The sequence below is a fragment of the Dama dama genome, chromosome 29 (assembly GCF_033118175.1).
Source record: "Dama dama isolate Ldn47 chromosome 29, ASM3311817v1, whole genome shotgun sequence".
Taxonomy (NCBI): Eukaryota; Metazoa; Chordata; class Mammalia; order Artiodactyla; family Cervidae; genus Dama; species Dama dama.
The window spans coordinates 70,259,068-70,279,818 of record NC_083709.1 but is presented as its reverse complement, the minus strand read 5'-3'; the positions used below and the strand labels follow the sequence as shown (position 1 = coordinate 70,279,818).

Here is a 20,751-nt window from a genome sequence, read left to right as displayed (position 1 = left end):
CGAAGAATTGACTCACTGGAAAAGACCCTGATGCTGGGAAAGACTGAAGGCAGGAGGAGAAGAGGATGACAGAGGATGAGATGGTTGGATGGCATCACTGACTTGATGGACATGAGTTTGCACAAGCTTTGGGAGTTGGTGATGGACAGGGAGGCCTGGTGTGCTGCAGTCCGTGGGGTCGCAAAGAGTCGGACACGACGAAGCAACTGAACTGAAGGGACCAAAGGCCTTAGAAAGTCATCTGAAGGATGCACCTTGAAGGTTACGCACCATTCATCAAGGACACGTGCCTGTTAAAGCAATGTGAGGTCCTTTCTCCCCAGTCCAGAGATCCAGCTTCAAACAAATCCCACATTCAAATCCCAGTGTGCAATTCCCCAGCCCCAAATGTTTCAGAAGAATGAAGGTGTTCACTGGAGGCAGTGAGGTGTGCTGGGAAAAACCAGGACGCAGACTCTGACAAGTTCGGTTCAAATCCCCGCTTGTTATTAACAAGCTGTGTAGCAGTGGGCAAGCTACTTAACTTCTTTGACCTCAGTTTCCTGGTCTATAAAATGGGCATTCTGACATTCACTGCTCAGGGTGGTGAAAATTAAATGAGATGATCTGTGTTGAAGCATCACTGTCCAACCCATAGTGGATGTTGCATGAGTTTTCTTTGTTCTTTGAGGAGAAATATATGACAGGGAAGTTTAGGGTTTATCTGGAGAGAACTAGTAGTTTAAAACTGCTCAGAAGCCTGAATGAGTTATAGGTTCCTGGAGCAGTTAAGCAGAAAAGGCCCAATCATGTCATTTAGTACTCACTCACAGATGGGAAAACAGAAGCCCAGAGAGAGAAGGGGACTTGTCTGAGGTCACACAGCAAATGAGCAGCAGATCTAAGACCAGAAGCCAAAAGGCCCAGGTTGCTTGGGCAATGGTAATCTGTGACTGGCAAGACCCATGGTACAACTGTGGGGCACACCACCATCTTCTTCCCTGTTTCCTTCTGGACACACAGCTAGACCAAGGTCCACCACCACCTGCATCAGTGGAGGCCAGAGGTGGAGCTCATCATCTTCCATGGTCTGTCCCCTCCCCAAGAGTGGCCTGCCAGCTGGAAGATGCCAGTGTGAACCTGAATCCACCAGACAGTGAAGTCACAGGACCCAAGCATCATGGGCTCCCGAGTCACTGCTTGGAGGGGAGATGCCCAACTGGCAACCACCACCGTGGATTTTGTAAAAGTCAGAACTAAGCCATGATTATGCTAAACCACTGAGATTTTATTTAATCGCAGTCAGCCTACCCTTGATACATTGATACATTGATACACACACACATTGCCATATCATTTTTATTTTCACAACTCAATCTAGTTGAGCCAAAGTACGACAAATGCTTCAAACCCCAGTTTAGGGGCAACATGCTCTGGCTTACCATTGGTCCCGGGGTTCCATGCTCACCAGGTTCACCCTAAAACAGGGAGACAAAGACCTGTCACTCAGAGGAACACAGTCAGCACCAGAAACAAAGATGGGATTTGAAGCAGACACGTTCTTTCAGGGTCTGGTGGAATAGTTACCTTTTGGCCCCTCAGCCTTTCCAGAGGAACATCCCCCGTCAGGATGGCACCCGGCTCTCCCTTCTCACCCTGCAATCCAGAGAACCGTTCGATGAAGCTGGGCCTCGCCTCGCCACCGTGTCCAGAAGCTCGCCGCCATGATTTCATTGGCTTTCAAACTGCCTCTCCAACCACCCTGCTCCGACATGACCTCTTGCTGCGATACTGCACAGCCTCCCAAGCGGTTAAATACTGTCTACTCTGTTGCCTCCGTGTACTTCATTACCGTCTGAAAGCACAGATGAGGTCCTGCAAGCCCCTCCAGGGCTCCTGCTGCTGCCTGCTCAGCATCCCCACCTTAATTCTCCAGGAACCTTAATCCGCTAGGTACCCCCCACCTCTGGCTGTATGCTCCCTGCTGAGAACCTCTGGCTCCTAACATTAATATATTTGGTGGCTTGTGTTCCTAACAGCTCAACTTGAGATCTGTTCTCCCCTAAAATCCTTATTCTTGTTAAAATATCTAAAATTGGGACAGCCGTGAGAGCATGATCAGTGGAGGCCTCTGTCAACACAGGGGCCCTGAGTCTCTATGTGGAATTTTGCCTCCTGTACAAACACTCACCTGATCAGGCAAAGTTACCTCAGTTGCTGGGACACAGGGGAGATGGGGAAACTGGTGGCAAGGACACAGAATCCTGCCCCCAATCCTGCACCTCTGCAGGGCTACCTACCATCCCAGGAGGCTTCCAAGAAGACATGTGTCCAGAGAAAAGGCCAGGGAGAGGAGCCACTCAAGGCTCTGGCTCCAAACTTCAGTGCTGGCCCCTGAAGAGCTGGACTGGACCACACGAAAGTCTCCCTTCAACAGGGCTAGAAGCAGCCAGGGCAGTGGCGCCAAAACAATCCGAGCAGCCTCTCCTCTCTGGCCCCCACGCCCACACCTGATATTCGGATCTTACCACTCAACTGGTGAGGAAAAGCGGTCCTGAGCACGCCAGCAGCAAGAAGAAGCAAGCACAAAAGCATTAGAGGTAAAGCCAGAGAAAGTGCATTTGCCGCAGGGGTCAGAGCAGAGCTGTCTGGGTGCTCTTCCCACTTTTCAAGGTGGCAGGGGATTGGGGCAGGGATAGCAAGTGGGTCCTTCTAGATCCACCTGACCTTGCCACGTGGAAAACAGAGTGTTTAAGGCAAGAGCTGATCTGATTTGACCAGGCCTCCTCGCAAGCCAGAGCTGCCCTGGCCCCACACCCTCTCTGCAGGCCCGAGGCAGCAAAAGGCACCCCAAGACAAGGTCTCACATAGTGTTAACTCAGAGCCAGCACACTGAGCCCTCTGCCCCCTGGACTGTGGTCCAACAGACGCTAGAGACTCTCTCCGCTTCCTTGGGGCTAGCGTGAAATGGTTCGAGAAGGAAGGAGAGAGAGTAGCTAATGGTCCTTTCTCTTAGAGACGCACCCACCTTCCCTGACACCGCAGGCTCAGGGTTGCTCCTGCTGGCTTTGTAAAGACTCCCCGTTACAGCAATAACCAGTCTCTCTGTGGCTCTCCACATGTCTGTTCCTCACATCTTATCTCACTGTTCCTAGCACCTAGCATAGAAACATGGCTGGTGCATCAAAGGGAATGGATGTAAGCAGGATGAGTATATAAATGGATGGATGAACAAATGAATCCAACTCAGAGTCACTGCAGTGTTTATGAAAATGTTACTCTCCCCCTACCTATAAAAACCAACTGGGAAATCAATTCTAAGACACAAATGTGGATGGGTACAAAGGCCATTATCAATGTCCGAGGAATCTCAGGAAGCGCTCTGCATGCTAAATATTTATTCCAAAACTTCTGGACCAAGACTGCCAACCAACTGCAGAATGCCCCAGCTTATAATAATCATAAAGATTTAATAACATAACAAGAATTTCTTGCACTCATTACTCATACATCCTTTCACCCAGTAAATATCTTGAGTGCCGTTCATATATCAGGCACAGTGCTAGGTACTGGAGCCACAGAAAGAGAAGTGGATCTGCCTGCCCTCAGGGAGTGCACATTCTAACCGGAGAGCCCGGCGGAGGCAATTAGACCAGCACAGAACTCGTGGGAAGGGCATTCAGAGGAGTGTTGGCTGAGTTCTCCTTGCAACTATGATAAGAATCTATTTCTCCATGCACCGCACCTGCACCCTGGAGGAACCTTGACATCATGAACGTGAACAGCTGGGGAGTGACTGCCACAAGACACAGTGCTTCTTGCAACATGAGGAAAACGTTCTATAATTAGGTAGTGGGGGTGGCTGCACGACCTTGCAACTATACTAAAAATCACCGAATTTCACAGTTGAAAGGGGTGTCTTTGATGGTATGTGAGTTATATCTCAAACTTTAAAAAAGTGAACAGCTACTTTCAACCCATTTGAAATATTTAGCAAATTCTCCCACCCAGATACCTGGCCCTTCTTACCTGTTCTCCTTTTAGTCCTGGAAATCCAGGGACGCCAGTATCACCTTTTGGACCTCTCGGGCCCTAGAAGAGTTATTGGAGAGTATTTGGTTGCTTGTTAAAATTAAAATGCTTTAACTAAACGAAGGTTTCTTTCTTTTTCCCCCAAAAGTAAAAGAACAGAGTGCCAGTGGGAGTCACAGTTACGATGTTTTTCCTCATTTTAAGTGGTCTGGGGGAAGGAAGACAGCATAGAGGGTTAGGAGCCCTAGAGGCCCCATTTCTCTTTGAACTATGGTTGCCTCCAAGGGGCATCACTAAAACAGCCTTGCCTGTTGCCTCTGCTCACCCACGGGTCCTAGGGCCCGTCCTGCAGCCCGCTTCCCCCATCACCCATCCTCCATGATTCCCACTCCTTCTCCGGCTCCCCACTCCCTAAGGAATGGGATCCAGACACCCTAGTCTGACTCTCAAAGTGACCCCACCTGGTCTTGGCACGTCGCCCTCCACTCCCGTCACCCCAGCAGGGGTGAGCCTGTCCCCTGAGCCTCTCTGCTCCCACCCCAACCCCCACCGCTGCCTCCACCATCCCCCCTGCAGAACCAATCCTGCACCCCCGGTCAGAGGTGACCTCGTCTCAACTCCGACAGACACTTAAGATCTGTGACGATGACTCACACGGCCAGACGTCTGCCCCCCAAAAAGGGTTTCAACACTTTTTAGTGTTGAAATTTAGCGTAATTTAGCTTTTCACAAGTCCCTTTCTTCTGGGTTAATGCAGTGGCCCTCAAATATTTGTTATTATTTTTTAGCAGTGAAACTCTTTTCATTCCTTTTTTCAAGTAAAGTCTTAAACAAAAGCCCAATATACAAAATACATCAAATGGAGCCTTGTCAGTGCCCTGGATCCTGCTTATTTGGCCCCCCTCCTTACTCTTCAAGTGGTCCCAAAGGCTCCTCTGAGAAGCCCAAGGCTCCCTCGGGAACACAGAACCAGTCATTCAGAGGCAAGTGTGTCTGGAACACGCTCTGGTTTTGGAGCAGCCAAGCTGGGCCTGGAGCTCAGAGGTCTCGCTTCCTCTTCCTAACCAAGAGGTCTTGCCTGTGGCTATCACTCTCTCCTGTTTTTTAATGTCAAGTTCTCCTGTATTTTTAGTGTCAGCATACCATATGCTCCTTTAAAAAAATACAAAACCTCAGAAAATATAAAAAAGTAGAAAAAGAAACCACCTATAATTCTACCATCAATGACAAATTTCTATTACATTTTTTGATAAATTTCCCTCATCTATCCTGGGAGCGGCACACACGTCACCAGTGGCACTGAGGCCTTTTCAGGACTGTACGTACAGAGATCTCACTCTGGTGCAGGTCTCTGGAGCCGTGGGCTTCAGAGCAGGGGCAGACATTTAGACTCAACCGATCACTTCCTACACAGAAACGCACTTTCACCTTCCATGGTGGAAGCCCCATAGCATGGTGCACACAGACTACCAATTACTGGACTTCCAGGCTCTGATTCCCCCTTTTGGTCCCCCCATCACCACCATCTTCTCTCTCTAGGAATTTTATCTACTCTGACTCTCAGTTCAGTTCAGTTCAGTTCAGTCGCTCAGTCGTGTCCGACTCTGTGACCCCATGAACCGCAGCACGCCAGGCCTCCCTGTCCATCACCAACTCCCAGAGTCCACCCAAACCCATGTCCATCGAGTCGGTGATGCCATCCAACCATCTCATCCTCTGTCGTCCCCTTCTCCTCCTGCCCCCAATCCTTCCCAGCATTAGGGGTCTTTTCTAATGAGTCAACTCTTTGCATCAGGTGGCCAAAGTATTGGAGTTTCAGCTTCAGCATCAATCCTTCCAATGAACACCCAGGACTGATCTCCTTTAGGATGGACTGGTTGGATCTCCTTGCAGTTCAAGGGACTCTCAAGAGCCTTCTCCAGCACCACAGTTCAAAAGCATCAATTCTTCGGCACTCAGCTTTCTTCACAGTCCAACTCTCACATCCATACATGACTACTGGAAAAACCATAGCCTTGACTAGACGGACCTTTGTTGACAAGGTAATGTCTCTGCTTTTTAATATGCTGTCTAGGTTGGTCATTACTTTCCTTCCAAGGAGTAAGCGTCTTTTAATTTCTTGGCTGCAATCACCATCTGCAGTGATTTTGGAGCCCAGAAAAATAAAGTCAGCCACTGTTTCCACTGTTTCCCCATCTATTTGCCACTCTGACTCTAGCTACCTGAAATGACTGATTCATCTACTCGCATTTATAGGAAGCCAACCGTGGGATCCAGTTCTGGCTCTGGCTGGCCCTAGGCTAGAAAGAGATGAACAAGACCCGATCCTCTACAAGCTGATCATGGTACAGTTGAGGAAAAAAGAACAGGGGCATAAATAACTGTTACTGAAGGCAGAAAAGAGGTGAAAATAAAGTCCTCTTAGACTCAAAGGTGGGAACGATCCCTCTGGGTGAGGAAAGCAGGAAAGGCTAGATGAGCAAGGACTACTAGGGCTCAGCCGTGCAGATGGAGAGGAACAGCACTCCAGATGGGAGGAACAGAACGAGCACAGCCACAGGGCACAGAGGAGGATGGCTAGCGTGGTGCTCACCGGGAATCCTGGCAGCCCAGGCATGCCCTCAGGGCCCTGTAACACAGAAGGACAAAGAGGCAGCTCAGCAGCAGCACTTCCAGGCCAGCAGGAACCTGCACCCAGGGGCTCACTGCCTCTGGCGCCTCCCAAAGGCCCACGCATGTCCCCACCCAGTGGGACTTGTGATCCATTCCACGGGGAGAGGGACCATGCAGTCACACAGCTAGTTAGCACAGAACCAGGAAATGCCCAGAAGCCTGGAGCCTCTGCACCCCCGTCAGGACTCTGGGCTCCGCAAGTCCCAGCCTCCCCCACCCCCAGCCACTCCTCCTCCTTCTCGACCTCAGAAATCCCTGGGGCAATGAACGCAGAGCTTCACCTTCACAAGTATTCTCAGAACTTCCCAAACTCTGAGGAGTGGGCCCCAAGGGTGTGCTGGGGTATTTGGGGTTAGAAGTGGGGGCAGTTGGTGAGACTCAGTTCTCTTCCCTCAGTGAGAGGGAGAATTTTAAATGGCCAGCCGCTTTAAAGGCTCCAGGAAACAGAAAATTTGTGGTTCACTCCACATGGTGCCAGGACACTTCTTCCTCCAAGCCCAGCTCCCACACACCTGTTAAAGGCACAGAGCTTGGCAGAATACACATACAGAGATATAACTGAACAACAACTTCCCCAATGTACAGTCATCCCCGGGTATCTGAGGGGCATGGGTGTCAGGATCCCCTGCGGATACCAAAATCCTCAGATGCTCAAGCCCCTTACATAAAATGGTCAGCATATAACCAATATACATACTCCATATACTTTAAATCATCTCTAGATTACTTATAATACCTAATATAATGTAAATAGTTGCCAGCATGCAGCAAAGTCAAGTTTTGCTTTTTAAAACTTTTAGATATTTTTTCAGTCTTTTTTTTTAATCCAAGGTTGGTTGAATACGTAGATGCAGAAGCAACAGGTACAAAGGACTATATACTAATATATATATATAGTGTACATACGAAAAGTGATGAAAGTGAAAGTCGCTCAGTCGTGTCCGACTCTTTGCGACCCCATGGACTGTACAGTCCATGGAATTCTCCAGGCCAGAATACTGGAGTGGGTAGCCGTTCCCTTCTCCAGGGGATCTTCCCAACCCAGGGATCGATATAGCGGAGTGGAAAAGCATAAAGGTGCAACTGGGAGGGAATTATCTGAACAGGAAAACCTTGACCCTCCCTTAGAGATACCCTTGAAGGCCTGGACTTGCCAAAGAGAAGGACAGGGATTGAGATAGAAAGAAGAGTCTTGGGGTACGGGCAGACAAGGCCCAAGGACTCAGAAAAGAGATGCCGATTCTTAGATCTTAGGCCGTGTTTTGCTTTAGAATTAAGCCACCTAATGCTCTAAGCTTCCAATAATTAGAAGAAAACTTTGTGAAATGACTTTTGCTTCTTTGTTACAGGGTTTGCTTATTGGGGTGTTTTGGGTGATTCTAGCAGAAATCAAGGAAAGGGAGCCCCCTTAGATACGGGCAAGAGAGTGAAATGACCCATGAACAGAGGCTCACGGCGGGAGACACTGGCTCAAAAGGAATCTCTCAGATATTTAGTTTCAGGATATATATTGCAAGAGCCTTGGGGAGAGAGCTGAGTTTTCCCCAGGATGTGGCTGGCAGGGGCCCAGGCCAACCCCACTGGGGACTGGGAACCCAAAGCTTTCAAGGCCAGAGCTCTTCGCTCTTGCCCCAGCTGTCACCAGCAGATACGGAAGATGCAATGGAATCCACCACACGGGCTGCAGGAGGAAGCTTCCTTCCTCTGAGGTCCCGGTGAGACACAAACCGACTCTGTGGACTTGAAGAAATGAGGGAGCTTCTTTGTGTGTTCCTGATCTCTAAACGGGGCCAGGAAGACTGAAGCCAGGCACATTCCCTCCTCGTGTGCCAGTTTCCCCATTAGCAGTAGGCTCCTCCCCTTCTGGGAAATGAGACCACGTAAACAAAAGCAGGCCCAAAGCATTGCTCAGACGTCAATTAACTTGTTACGTCTGATTCTCTGATTTCCATTACACACATTTCTGATGCAAGGGACTGGAAGCTTCCACCGCATTGGACAAAACTCCCAGCACAATCAAATTAATGCTGCAGCAACTTCTCAGAGACGCAAAGCTCTCTTTCCATTCCACTTTGAGACACGTGCGCTCTGCGCTTCAGGAGCCCAAAGATTCTAAACCCACCCAACTTAGGTTCAACTGGGGCATCTGGGTAGGACCCTCATTCCCGGGCAGCTGTGGATACACACCGGAGGCCCAATGAGCTCAGGAATGTCCGAGAGATTCATGAACCCTTGGGTGATGTTGGTCAGAGGCTGAAAAGAGAAAAATCAGACAAAGAGACAGAGGCTGGCACATATCCCACCTTGTCCCCGGCAGAGAGGCTTGAACCGAAGTCACCCTGCAGATGGCAGATGCAGGCAGACAGTGACAACCCCCGCCCACTGCCGACACACACACTCCACCCGCTTCTTAAGGCGGCCCTGAGCCACATTGTCACTTTTCTCTTCTGATTAATATTCAAATTGCACAGTATATGAGTGTCTTCTTTTTTGTATAATTTTAAATATTAAAATTTTATAAATTTTTATAATTTAAAATATATACATGGTGAAGGAGATAGTGAAGGATGGGGAAGCCTGGCATGCTGCAGTCCATGGGGTCTCAAAGAGTTGGACACGAAAACGAGTGACTGAAACAATATTATATTTATGTTATTAATATATAATTATAAATTAATAATAATATTAATACCCACAGAAAGTAGTGTTGTTGGGGGTGTGTGTGTGTGTTTTATATATATCTAAGTGGTTATTTTATATAAATGGTACCAGGCTATACGTATTATTCTTCAGCTTGCTTTTTTTTAACTCAATCATATGACATGGAGGTCTTTCCATGTGGAAATTTTCAGTATGAACATATTAGCAGGTCGCCAAAGAGCTGTTTAAAGGAACTATACAATTTATACTTCCAACAAAGAGATTTTTCTATTTCACCACATCCTTATCTACAATTGATATTTTTGAATTATACTTAAAAATCTCTAATCATTGTTTTTTTTTTTTCAGTTATTTGGGACTTTTTGTCTTTCTGTCATCTACCAGTACGACATTATTTCTCTCCTAAGGGCCATGATTTTTCACAAATGTGATGTTCTAATGTCCAGTGGGCTGCGATCAGGTCCCAGCACATCCCACTCTTCTCTACAAATTTCCATCAATCTCCACACAACCCCATGCCCATCAGCTCCCTGGGCCTTGGATACACCCATGTTCTTCTATTCTGTGCTTCAGCTCTGAGAGTCCCGACCCCCTGAGTTCTGGAAGTCCTGTCCTCCACGCCTACCTGGCAAATCCTGCTTAGCTTTCAAGTCCCTCTTCAAAGATACTGCTTCCAGAAAATCTGTGTTGATTTCTCATATCATAAACCATCTTTCCTCCCTGGCTTCCCCACTTACGTTCCTTGCCTGTCGGTTACAGCTCTGTTATACTTATTTTTCTGACTGCAAATGCTGCCAACCAGAAGAGAAGGTTGGGGACACACTATGGGAGACAATAGAGGTATCATAGTAGGCATAGACAGACGGCCCATGCTGGCAGGTAGAAACCCCAACATCAGAGGCCAGCTGCACACCCCCTGCAGAACTAGCCGCCCTGAAGGCGCTCAAGTTGTGGACAACCCTCCCTCCCCTTCAGCAAAGTCTGAAACACCAGCCACGCTCTGACCTGGGGATACTCACACTAGACAGGACCTCGATGCGCCCTGGCGGCCCCCTGGGCCCGGGGGGCCCCACAATGCTGGCTCCGTCCATCCCTCTGTCACCCTGGATATAGCAGTGAGGGTGGGAAAAAGTTCACTGTACATGGATAATGCTCCCAGAACCGGGATGAACACTTCTCTCACTCCTACTCCGGATCGATGACCTCACCTTAGGTCCCTGGTCTCCTTTTTCTCCTTTGGGACCCTGGCAAAACAAACAAATATTCTTTGAATTTTTTTCTATTCACTTGGCCCACTTTCCATCTATCCTTTCATCTTGCCATCTCTCCCTAAGCTCTCACAAGGATTTTATCCTTGATAATGGGAGCAAAAGATGAAGAGCAAATTCCCCTTACAGAGTCAGAAGGAAGGAACATCTCAGACAGCAGGAGGAGCAGAGGTCCCCTCCCAGCACTGGCCGAGTGTCCTTTGACCGTGACCCTCAGAGCCCTCTGCATCTGGGGGTGGGGGAGGTCTTCCTATTCAATCATGGAGGGGGCAGCGATGCTCTCCTCTGTGAGGCTCAGCTCCCCCTGTACTGGTGTGCCCAGCTCTGGGTACCACTTGACAAATGTAATGAGATCCTGGGGACTGGTCTTCTTGAGAGAAGCATCATAGCAGAGGATGGACCACACCTCCCTGGGGGAGGATGTAGCGGGCAGGGGCACCTGCTAGGAGCATAGGATTCTGAAATGTGGCGAAGTGCGAGTCTTGAAAGGGCAGCAGAAAGGAGGCAACGAGGCTGAGATACTTGATGGTTAGGGACTGGGGAGAAAGAGAGAAAGATGATTTTCAAGTTTTCCCATATTATATCTTGTGCAAAACCTCTATGCTGTTCCTCAAAGAAACAAGCTATAACCAGCACCTGGTCTCCCCACCGCACAGCTGGAAGCTGGAGGCTCAGAGAGAGTGAATTATTGCAAGTCACAGAGCAGGCTGGCACCCCACAGCTTCCCCACGCCAACGTGAAAGCATGACAATCCGCAAAGTGAAGGTTTCAAAAGTCAACCTACACTTGAAGCCGTCGGCCCAGAGAGGGACTCATGTAAGTGCCTGATGCTGCCTGAGCCCTCGGTGTCCTAGGGGAGGAAGAAGAAGAAGAATTTCAGATCTGACTCCCAGACCCCTCCCTGGGCCAGGCACGGTGCTGGGAGCTGGGGCTCCGGGGAACGAGTAGCGCCATGGCGTCGTCAGCTGGCCCTTCCAGTCATCCTTAATACACGTTGCTCTTTAACCGCAGGGATGAAGGAAAATACCTCAAATCCAAGTCCTGTTGTGCATCCAGGGCCTGGAGGCCCAGGGGGTCCAGGAGGCCCTGGGGGTCCCATGATCCCAGGAGCGCCAACTTGTCCATTTTCCCCTGGCGGTCCTGGTAAGCCTCTGCTGCCGGGATCACCCTGTGAGGAAGGGGACAGGCTGAGTATCTAGTCTTGGGTTCATTCATGGAAGGAACAACATTCACACCTGAGTCAGAAAACTGTTCTTTGAACTTTGTTAGATGGACGGATTCTGTGACTGGTACTGCTTAATGGTACAGAAATAGCTGTCTTGCCAATTGACATTTTCCTTGGAGATAAGCTGACGGCGCTCGTTGAAAGCATTTGGGTGGAGGGAGTGACAGGAGAAAACCTGCAGGCCATTTACTCTCCTCCAGCCCCAGCCGTTCTGCCTTCCCCAAGCAGTTCCGTCCAGACGTTTTTCTCTGATCCATGACATTTACATCTTTAGTACTTCAGCCCAACAGTTCAATGATACTAAACCCAGAGAGACAGGAAGAAGGAGGAGAAATTTTTTCTTTTTCATTTTTTACCTTTTCACCAACTGAGCCATTAGGTCCTCTAGCTCCCTGAAAAAAAAAAAAACGATGGCCGATTATACATAGTATAATAACATATCTTCCATTAGGTACGTTTAGAAGAAAATGCAGGATTACAGACACTTAAGTAACAGGACATTAAAATGGGACTCTTCCTGTGCAGTTTTGACTGATGTCTCAAACCGGAGCCCATTACAGTAATTGTGAGTTTGCTAGGCAGGTCATGCTGAAAGCTTGTGAAACCCATTTTTCAACCATTAGTTCATTACCTACCTCAAGCAGAAGTTTTCATTACCTACCGAAAAGCAGAAGATGAAGATGAACCAGGGAAAGATTGTCAAGGAAGGATTTCCCTGGAGAGCTGTCCGTGTACTGAGTGGGCCCTCTCCCCACCTCCCCAGGATGGAAGGAAAGGGGTGCCTTTCCTCCTTGAAGCCAAGAAAAGGGGCTTCAAGAATTTGATGTGTATTCCCTAGGCTTTTGGAGATATGTATATAATGGTTGACTCTCTTCTGGAAAAATCTAAAGACCGAAAGCTGGCTGGAATAGCCCCAGAATTGAGGGGGAGGGTCTCTAAAACAGCTTATGTGGCCACCACCAGTGGGGGCCACGGTAGAGGTTTTCTAGGGGGTTAGATGCAGACCCCAAGGTAAAGAGCCAGCTCTGAGCTCAAAGCAGAGGGGAGGACCAACGGGAGCTGCCGGTCAGGAGGGGCCGGCCCAGGACACACTGCCCCACACCAGAGGACTGCAGCCGGGGGCCCCCAGCCGGAGAACCTGCAAGGAGACCGCCCAAGCGCCCTAGAGGGAAGAAGCCAGAAACCGCAAGGCCACAGAGAAGGCTCTCGACACCACGACGAAGCCACAGTCCAAGGCTGCGCCTTCTCCCAAGCCCCTCTTCCCCTTCCTATGTCAAACCCACAGAAGTGACGCGTGGACGGCTCCAGACACTCCTGCTCAAAAATAAGACGGGGAGCAACACTGAGCCTGAACTCGTGAGGAATGCCGACGAGAAAACACGGGAAGCTGAAGCCAGAGGCTTCAGCCACGGAGACAAACCACAGGCAGAGAAATGTCAGGTAGGGGAGGAGTGGAAGCCAAGAGCAGACTCTGGCTCTGATAGAGAGGAGCTGACATTCCGGAGCTAGATAGCCATGGAGCCCTGCCCCTCTGCCCTCACCTTCCATTTTCACTACAAGAACAGTAAGAGTTGTTCGGTGAAGCGAAGGGATATGGCAGAGCCCCAGGAGGCTAGCAGACTCTGGGAGGTCCAAGGATACCCCACACACCTAAGCTCAGCTGCTGAGGCACATCCCAATCCTCCTGTCCTAAAACCTGCAGAGGTAGCAACCACCCGACTCGCCAGTACTGTGTATAAACAGAGGCAGAAAACAGATTACAGAGGGATTCCAATTTCTAGAGCATCAACACACAAGCAAGAAACCCTAGACATCTGAGCAAAAGCAAACCCTCTGAAAGAGAAAGACTCAACCACGCAAAGACTCCTGAGGAAACGGAGCTAACACGGACCAACAGGACTCTTAAGTAAACACTACATACTCTCGGGGAGAAAACGGAGGATATGATCGCAGCCAAGAAACAAGGACAAACTACTATGAAATAAGAACAGTGGTTACAGAAAAAAATCAGTTAGAGATCTTAGAGACAAAGATATGTAACTGCTGAGAGGTAATACTCTATACAAAGGTTGAATACCGGAACAGACATACTTAAAGAGAGAACTTCAGAGAGAACCCGGCTTCTCTATGGGGTGGCGGGAGGAGAGGAGGGCTTACAGAAGGAAGCAGAGGTAACTGGGGTCCTGCTGCTTCCCTGTCTGCCGACCTGACCTGGGAAAAACTAAGCGTGGCCTTACATCCAGAGCAGAAACAGAAAGACCTGGGTTCCAGTGTTGCTGCCCAAGCTGCAGGGTACAGTTCATGCGTCTGTTTTTCTTGGGTGTGACCAGCCACCATCGCCTGCTATCCAATGCAATCTGTCCTTAAAGGAAGTACCATCCTTATGCATTTTCCCAGTAATAAGTCAAATCTCGGTCAGAGATATTGTGAAATAGAAGTTAACTTAGCCCAGTCTCTTGATTTTTGGACTCTGTCCTCTGAAAACATTATTACTGTTGACTCCATTCAAGAAAAGGATGCTCATAAAGTGAAAACCTGTACTTTTTCAATTCTCTTTCTGACTTTTCAAATCAAGAGTACATCTTGTAGCACTTTCAAAGGAAGTTCCAGAAGATATGTTAGACCTTGATTTATCTGTCTCAGAAACAGATGATTTTATCCAGCTTGTAGGTATGAAGAGATAGTACCTGGACTCATTTCAATGGCTCACACATTTGGTGACCACCATTTTGGAACATGAGTAGATCAGTTTGGGGATGCAAGAGCTTATGTTATTGTAACGTACATGAATAGGCAGAGTCAAAGTGGTAGCTCCATTTTAAAGGATCAGCAAAGACCCCATAGCTAGGATGGTGAAGGCAGACCTATACTTCACTCCTCGGTGAGAGAACTGTGTGGTGAGGCTATGAGCTGTCTTGGAATTGCAACCAGCAGGGTTGCGAGTCTGAATATGATGATGGGGTATGGAGAGACCTGTTCTACAGCAGAAATACTGTGAAAGAACCAGGTGTGGGCGTGCAGCATGTTTCAAAATGATGGTTTAGAATTTATGAGAAATTCTGGGGACTTCCCTGGTGGTCCAGTGGCTAAGACTCCATGCTCCCAAGGCAGGCAGCCGAAGTTCAATCCCTGGTCAGGGAACTAGATCCCATGTGCTGCAACTAAGGGTTTGAATGCCACAACTAAAAGATCCTGCATGCCATAACTAACTGAAGATTCCACACTGCTGGCATAGCCAAATAAATAAATACTTTAAAAAATTCTGGCTCATTATGGTAGCTGAGTTTGCTAAGAACAATGTTAGACTTCATCATATGACATCAAAGACCTTTGCAGTTGTGGTTTCTTACTTACTGCCTTGTCAATGTCTGCTGATTTTGTGTTACACTGATAACTTCAATTTGTCACAATTAAAATCAGCTATGCTCTATATGGTTTCATGGAGGCCTACAATTCAGTTCAGTTTAGTTCAGTTCAGTCGCTCAGTCGTGTCCGACTCTTTGCGACCCCATGAATCGCAGCACACCAGGCCTCCCTGTCCATCACCAACTCCCAGAGATTACTCAAACTCATGTACAATTCAGATTTTGTACCAAATACATTTGATGATTAAAGAAGATATAAAATAGGAAATCCAGCCAATATCATAGCGTTTAATTGAAACAAGCTGTTATAAGCTCTAAACCCATTACTAGATTCTACTTAAGAGCAACTCAGCTCACCACCACTCAGGTTCTTGGGAAGGGGTACACTGTTCCTTACTACACAAGATTTAGAGAATTGATCGAAGCCAGTTTGGGACTGGTTGGAGAAAGGGAAGGCGACTGTCATTTACTTGCATTCCTCACACATCTCATGCAAGAGCTGGTTTTACAGTGCCCAGCAATAACATTTCAGGAGCTCAGTGAGATCCCTCACAGCCAGTTACTGGGAGCTTAATAGTCCTCAGCAATGCTGGGCACTGAAGAAAATTTCAAAACATTAACTCTCTTTTGCCTGGGCATCCCAGTGCCTTTTGAGACTGAAGAATAACATGTATTAGTCAGATTATGAAAGAAGGAAAAGAATGACAACCATTAGTCCTAGGTCCATGCTGAAGACAGCAGAATCTACAGTGCAAAAGCAGAAAGAAACTTTTCAGAGAGCCATTTCCAGTTTTTCAGCAGCCTTTCCAGAACCATTCTATGGATGAGAAAGCAAGCCATCCCCTGCCCATCCCTTTATGGGCTAAAGATCTCAGAGTGGCTGCTCATCTTAATTTGGGGAAAATAAATTATGGAATATTCCTATGATCAAACTCAACACAGAATAATCTATTTGATGAATTCTTAATGACATCCACATCTTGATGATAATCTCACATTTGAAAATGATTACCTATAACAATATTATTTCCAGCCAAGTAAACCAAATCTTATTCTTCGGGGTTTTCAACTATCTAGACTGGTCCGTGTGTCTTGCAGGTGAGGAGAGGCTGATGTCCTGGTGACAGTGAAGAAAGACCTCCCTACAAGTGTCCACCTAGCTGTGGAAGGCACCGCCTGGGCAGGAAATGAGTCCTCTGGCATTGGAGGCATGCAAACTGAAGCAGAGATCAGAGGAGAGTCAAGGATCACACGCATCACTGGATTTTATGTGGTGTAACATCCCTGAGATTATTCACTTTCTTTAGCATGTTTTTGTTGTTATTTCACCGACAGACTATTCTCCTTGGTTTACTTCGAGGCGGGGCAGGGGGCCGTAAAGTGTCATGTACAAGGTCTCCCTTCAGCTCTCCTGAAGCAAATTTCCAGGTGTTTCTAGAGTCTGCTTTTCCTTGACCAGAAACCATCACAGACACACAAATTAGGGCAACAAATTAGATCTCATAGCAAGTTCCAGGAAGAAAAAAGTGATTTATCTGCCACAATTATTCTGAGCAAGCCTGCCGCTGTTGTGCATGACCGAGTGTCTGAGCGGCTGCAGGGTGAGCCTGCACGGGTGTTTGTGGGCGGATGTGGGCGTGAGCTTGGGCAGTTTTTAGTCTGAGACCAGAACAGCGAGGCGTGTGGAGGGGGTAGAAGTGTGAGGGGAAGGGGCAGGGGAGCTGGTAAGAAGAGGAGGGAAGATGAGAGTAAGTCTTGTAATGTTTTCTGCAAATTTTAATTTCTTATGAAAGAGCTGGTCCATGTAAAATGAGTTCTGCAAAACGCGACAATTGTTTCTTCTTTTTCTGAGAAATGAGCTTCCCATGAAAATTGAGTTACTGTTTCAATTAAACACACTTGAGAGCTGACTGAAAACAGAAATTCAGTTCAGTGACGATGGGGGTGTCTAGGGAGTCAGCGTTTCCCACAGCGTTGTCCAGGTGGGGTACACAGTGGGTCTCCACTCCCCTAGCTGTGTGGATGAACCCTCCCTCCTCTGAACCCCAGTGAAGCTCAGGACTACATCTCTAGAAGGACGCTCACCTTATCTTGATTGTCTGCCTCTGCAGAACACAGCTTATCTCATCAACCAGGCCAGGAACATGACAGGCAGGAGCCCCACCCCCCAGCACCAAGGGGGCTTAGCAGACAGAAGATCACATGGGTTTATGCAGGAGGAGGAGGATGAAGGCGTGTGAGACTCGGAAATGGAGGAGTCATCAAGCTGCTCACAGAAGCCTGTGCTAGACTCTAAGGAGACACAGACAGTGCTTCTGCTCTGCCCGTCAGAGTGGGGTGGGGAGCAGACTGGTGAACTAACAGCTAGTGTCCCTGGCTGGAGGGGTCCCAGCAGGAGCAATACTGAGCTAAAGGGAAGTGGAGGAAGGAGGGGCGCTTTCTACTCGTAAACAGTCCAGGAGAACCTCCCAGAGGATAGATCTGAACTGGGCCGAGGAGGATGAGGAAAGAGAAAGGAGAGGAAGCCCTGTGCAGAGGCCAGGAGGTTGTGCAGGCCTGGGGCCTTTCAGGAGGGCTGGCTGGCCTGGAGGCAGAGGCCAGGAGGTTGTGCAGGCCTGGGGCCTTTCAGGAGGGCTGGCTGGCCTGGAGGCAGAGGCCAGGAGGTTGTGCAGGCCTGGGGCCTTTCAGGAGGGCTGGCTGGCCTGGAGGCAGAGGCCAGGAGGTTGTGCAGGCCTGGGGCCTTTCAGGAGGGCTGGCTGGCCTGGAGGCAGAGGCCAGGAGGTTGTGCAGGCCTGGGGCCTTTCAGGAGGGCTGGCTGGCCCGGAGGCAGGTGTGTGAGGGAGCGGTGGTAGGGAGCTAAGAGGTAGGTCAGGAAGGGACTTGAAGATCTGCACACGGTGAAGGTTCCACCCTGCAGGTATGAGGGAGTCAGCGGTGCTTTCTCAGTGGGAAGACAGTGAGTGATGAGAGCTTGCTCTCGGAAGATGGACTGGCAGGTGGGTGGAGGCTGGACTGTGAGTGGGGAGAAGGGGCATGATGCCACCCTGGAGGCAAGGAAGAATGAAGGTCAGGTCAGGGCAGAGAGAGAGGTGAGAGATGTGGACTTAAGATTGGCCATGGACGGATGGCGGCAGGAAAGGGAGAGGAGGGAGGAGTAGAGAAGACTCTATTTCTGAGTCCAGGTGACTGGGAGGATGACGGGGCCATTCCTGGAAGCTGGGAATGTGCAGGAGTAGACGGGAGAAGATGCTGAGTGCAGGTTTGGGCATAGAGAGCCCCGGGGAGAGACACCCAGCAGGGAGGAACAGGACGGGATCAGAGGCCAGGTCAGCCTCAGAGGACAGACAGGCAGGATGGGCCTGGGGGTTCCCGCTGTGACAACGCCCCTCCCCCTCTCCCCGTACCTTCTCCCCTTTCATTCCAGGAAGGCCAGAGGCTCCATCAAGTCCAGGCTTTCCCTCAGGGCCCTGAAGAACATCAAGGACAATCAGCCTGCAATATCTTTGATAAGTATCAATTACAGACCCTCTTTGGAAAAGGAGGCCAGAGCTGAGAAGGCCCAGCGGGTGAAGCTGGTGGGTCTAAAGCCCCGTGTCAGTCTGTAGCGGAACAACTGTCCCGCCCACAGCCTGGCCACTGCTGGCCGTGCACCAGTAGACGAGTGTCCTTCACTCTCTGGGCTGTGTTTTCTCTTCTGGGGGGGAGTCGGGGGCAGGGCTGGACTAGATGGTCTCTGGAGCCTCCCACCCCAGGCCAAGCACTGATGGACTATGATTCCAAGATTTTACATGAGCCTGTATTTCCTACACAGACTAAGATGAAGCAGTGAAACAACATGTAGGATGATATTTTCCTTGGCTGTTGCTTCTTATCTGGAGTCTTAGTAATGTCTTGGCTGAGGAGGATTTTGTTTACAAATGCCAGCTAGCTGCTCAGTCCTAGCCATAAGCCTTAGCACTGGGGTCTGCAGCCTGTACCCCCTCTCTGGCTAAAGGAAGCCCCCTGGGTCCAGAGAGGGGGCGATGACTTCAGTAGCTCACCGGGGGACCAGGTTCACCAGTGGGTCCATCTTCTCCAGGAGATCCAGGGGGTCCCATGAAAACATCAGTTCCTGGTTTTCCTGGGATCCCAGGTAAGCCAGGTGGGCCTGGGGGACCTGGAGGACCCTAAAAAAGGACACCTGGTTAAAAAACAGCACAGGAGGGGACAAATGAATATGTTCCATTCACTCCATTGTTGACAACAACCCTAAGGTAGAAACTGGCATTGCTCCTTAGAAGATGGGAAGAGTGAGGCTCAGTGAAATGATGTGACTTGCTTAAGAGCTCACACACATAGCTAATAAGGAGAAGAGCTGAGATTTGGACCCAAGTCTTTTTAAGCCCTTATCTAATGTTTTCTCCCCAGATGTATTATACAACAAAGATGCAATTTGTCAGAATTCTCAGAGGTGCTTTACTTTAGTTTTCTGATTACCTGAGCGGTTAGTCCAAAACTGCCTATTGTTAGAAAGTGAAAGGGTTAGTCACTCAGTTGTATCCAATTCTTTGTGACCCCATGGACTATATAGCCTGCCAGGCTCCTCTATTTATGGGATTTCCCAGGCAAGAATAATGGAGTTAGTAGCTATTCCCTTCTCCCAGGGATCTTCCTGACCCAGGAACCGAACCCAGGTCTCCTGCATTGCAGGCAGATTCTTTACTGTCTGAGTTAAGGCCTATTGTTAAGCCTTATTAAAATACCCCTGCAATGTACTAGTCTTTTTAGCCTGGGGCTGGGTTTGCTGACGCCGCCAGCTTGGACGTTCTAAGTGGGTCCTGCCCCACTCATCCAGCAGGTCCTGAGCGCTCCCAGCCCTGGGATGATGAGTGGGCAGGAAGGCAGCTGAGCAGAGCCCTCTAGATGGGGATTCTTGACGGGCTCAGAGGAAGGGGTGGAACGAGGCTGGGGCTCTGAGGACAGATGCGTGAGATCCAGCTGAGAGGAGCGGTGCTCCCAGGGGGAAACCTAGAGGGACCAGTGGGGGCCCGGCCTTGGGCAAGAGGCTGGGGGGCGAGTTGCCAAGGAGGCGGAAAGAGTGGTCTGGAGAGATAGAGAGGGGGCTGCCCCGGGGTAGGGAGGGTTTTGAGAAGAGTCTGGAAGTCAAAGTGTGAAATGCTATGTAGAGAAGAGGCCAGCAGGTCTCTGTAATGGGTAAGGGGGTGGGGGGCAGAGCTGGTGGTAGAGGTGAAGGTCATGAGCATACCTGCTGTGGAAGAGCTGCTGGAGAAGGCTGCCAGGGGAAGGAGGCTGCAAGTGTAAAGTGGGGCTCCTGACGATAAACTAAGGCCAGGCTCACTTAAAACTGACCAAAGATGGAAATGCTGAGCATACGTAAACGTAGATGGGAAGTATAGCGAGTCCCAGGAGCCCACCGCCAGCCTCAGCAGTCATCTGCAGAGGCCAAGCTGGTTTCATCTGTCATCAGTCCCTGTGTCCCCTCTCCCGGATCCTCACGAAGGCTGCCCTCCTCTCGCCACCCGCCACCAGGCCTTTGAACCCTTCACAC

At 49.3% G+C, this 20,751-nt stretch overlaps 1 protein-coding gene across 3 annotated transcripts in view; it reads right to left on the bottom strand.

The window, feature by feature from the left end:
- The window catches only part of COL15A1 (collagen type XV alpha 1 chain), a 101,285-nt gene that overhangs the window by 22,802 nt on the left and 57,732 nt on the right, over positions 1-20,751 (bottom strand). For 2 of the 3 annotated variants that reach the window (XM_061132938.1, XM_061132937.1), the window contains 12 exons: positions 19,244-19,369; positions 18,608-18,670; positions 12,195-12,230; positions 11,641-11,781; positions 11,398-11,463; positions 10,554-10,589; positions 10,365-10,448; positions 8,872-8,937; positions 6,605-6,640; positions 4,009-4,071; positions 1,567-1,635; positions 1,422-1,457 (listed from right to left, as the gene is read on the bottom strand). In XM_061132938.1, the coding sequence (XP_060988921.1) occupies positions 1,422-1,457; positions 1,567-1,635; positions 4,009-4,071; positions 6,605-6,640; positions 8,872-8,937; positions 10,365-10,448; positions 10,554-10,589; positions 11,398-11,463; positions 11,641-11,781; positions 12,195-12,230; positions 18,608-18,670; positions 19,244-19,369 (822 nt within the window). The remainder of the gene's footprint in view (positions 1-1,421; positions 1,458-1,566; positions 1,636-4,008; positions 4,072-6,604; positions 6,641-8,871; positions 8,938-10,364; positions 10,449-10,553; positions 10,590-11,397; positions 11,464-11,640; positions 11,782-12,194; positions 12,231-18,607; positions 18,671-19,243; positions 19,370-20,751) is intronic. The other variant, XM_061132939.1, reaches the window with a different exon arrangement.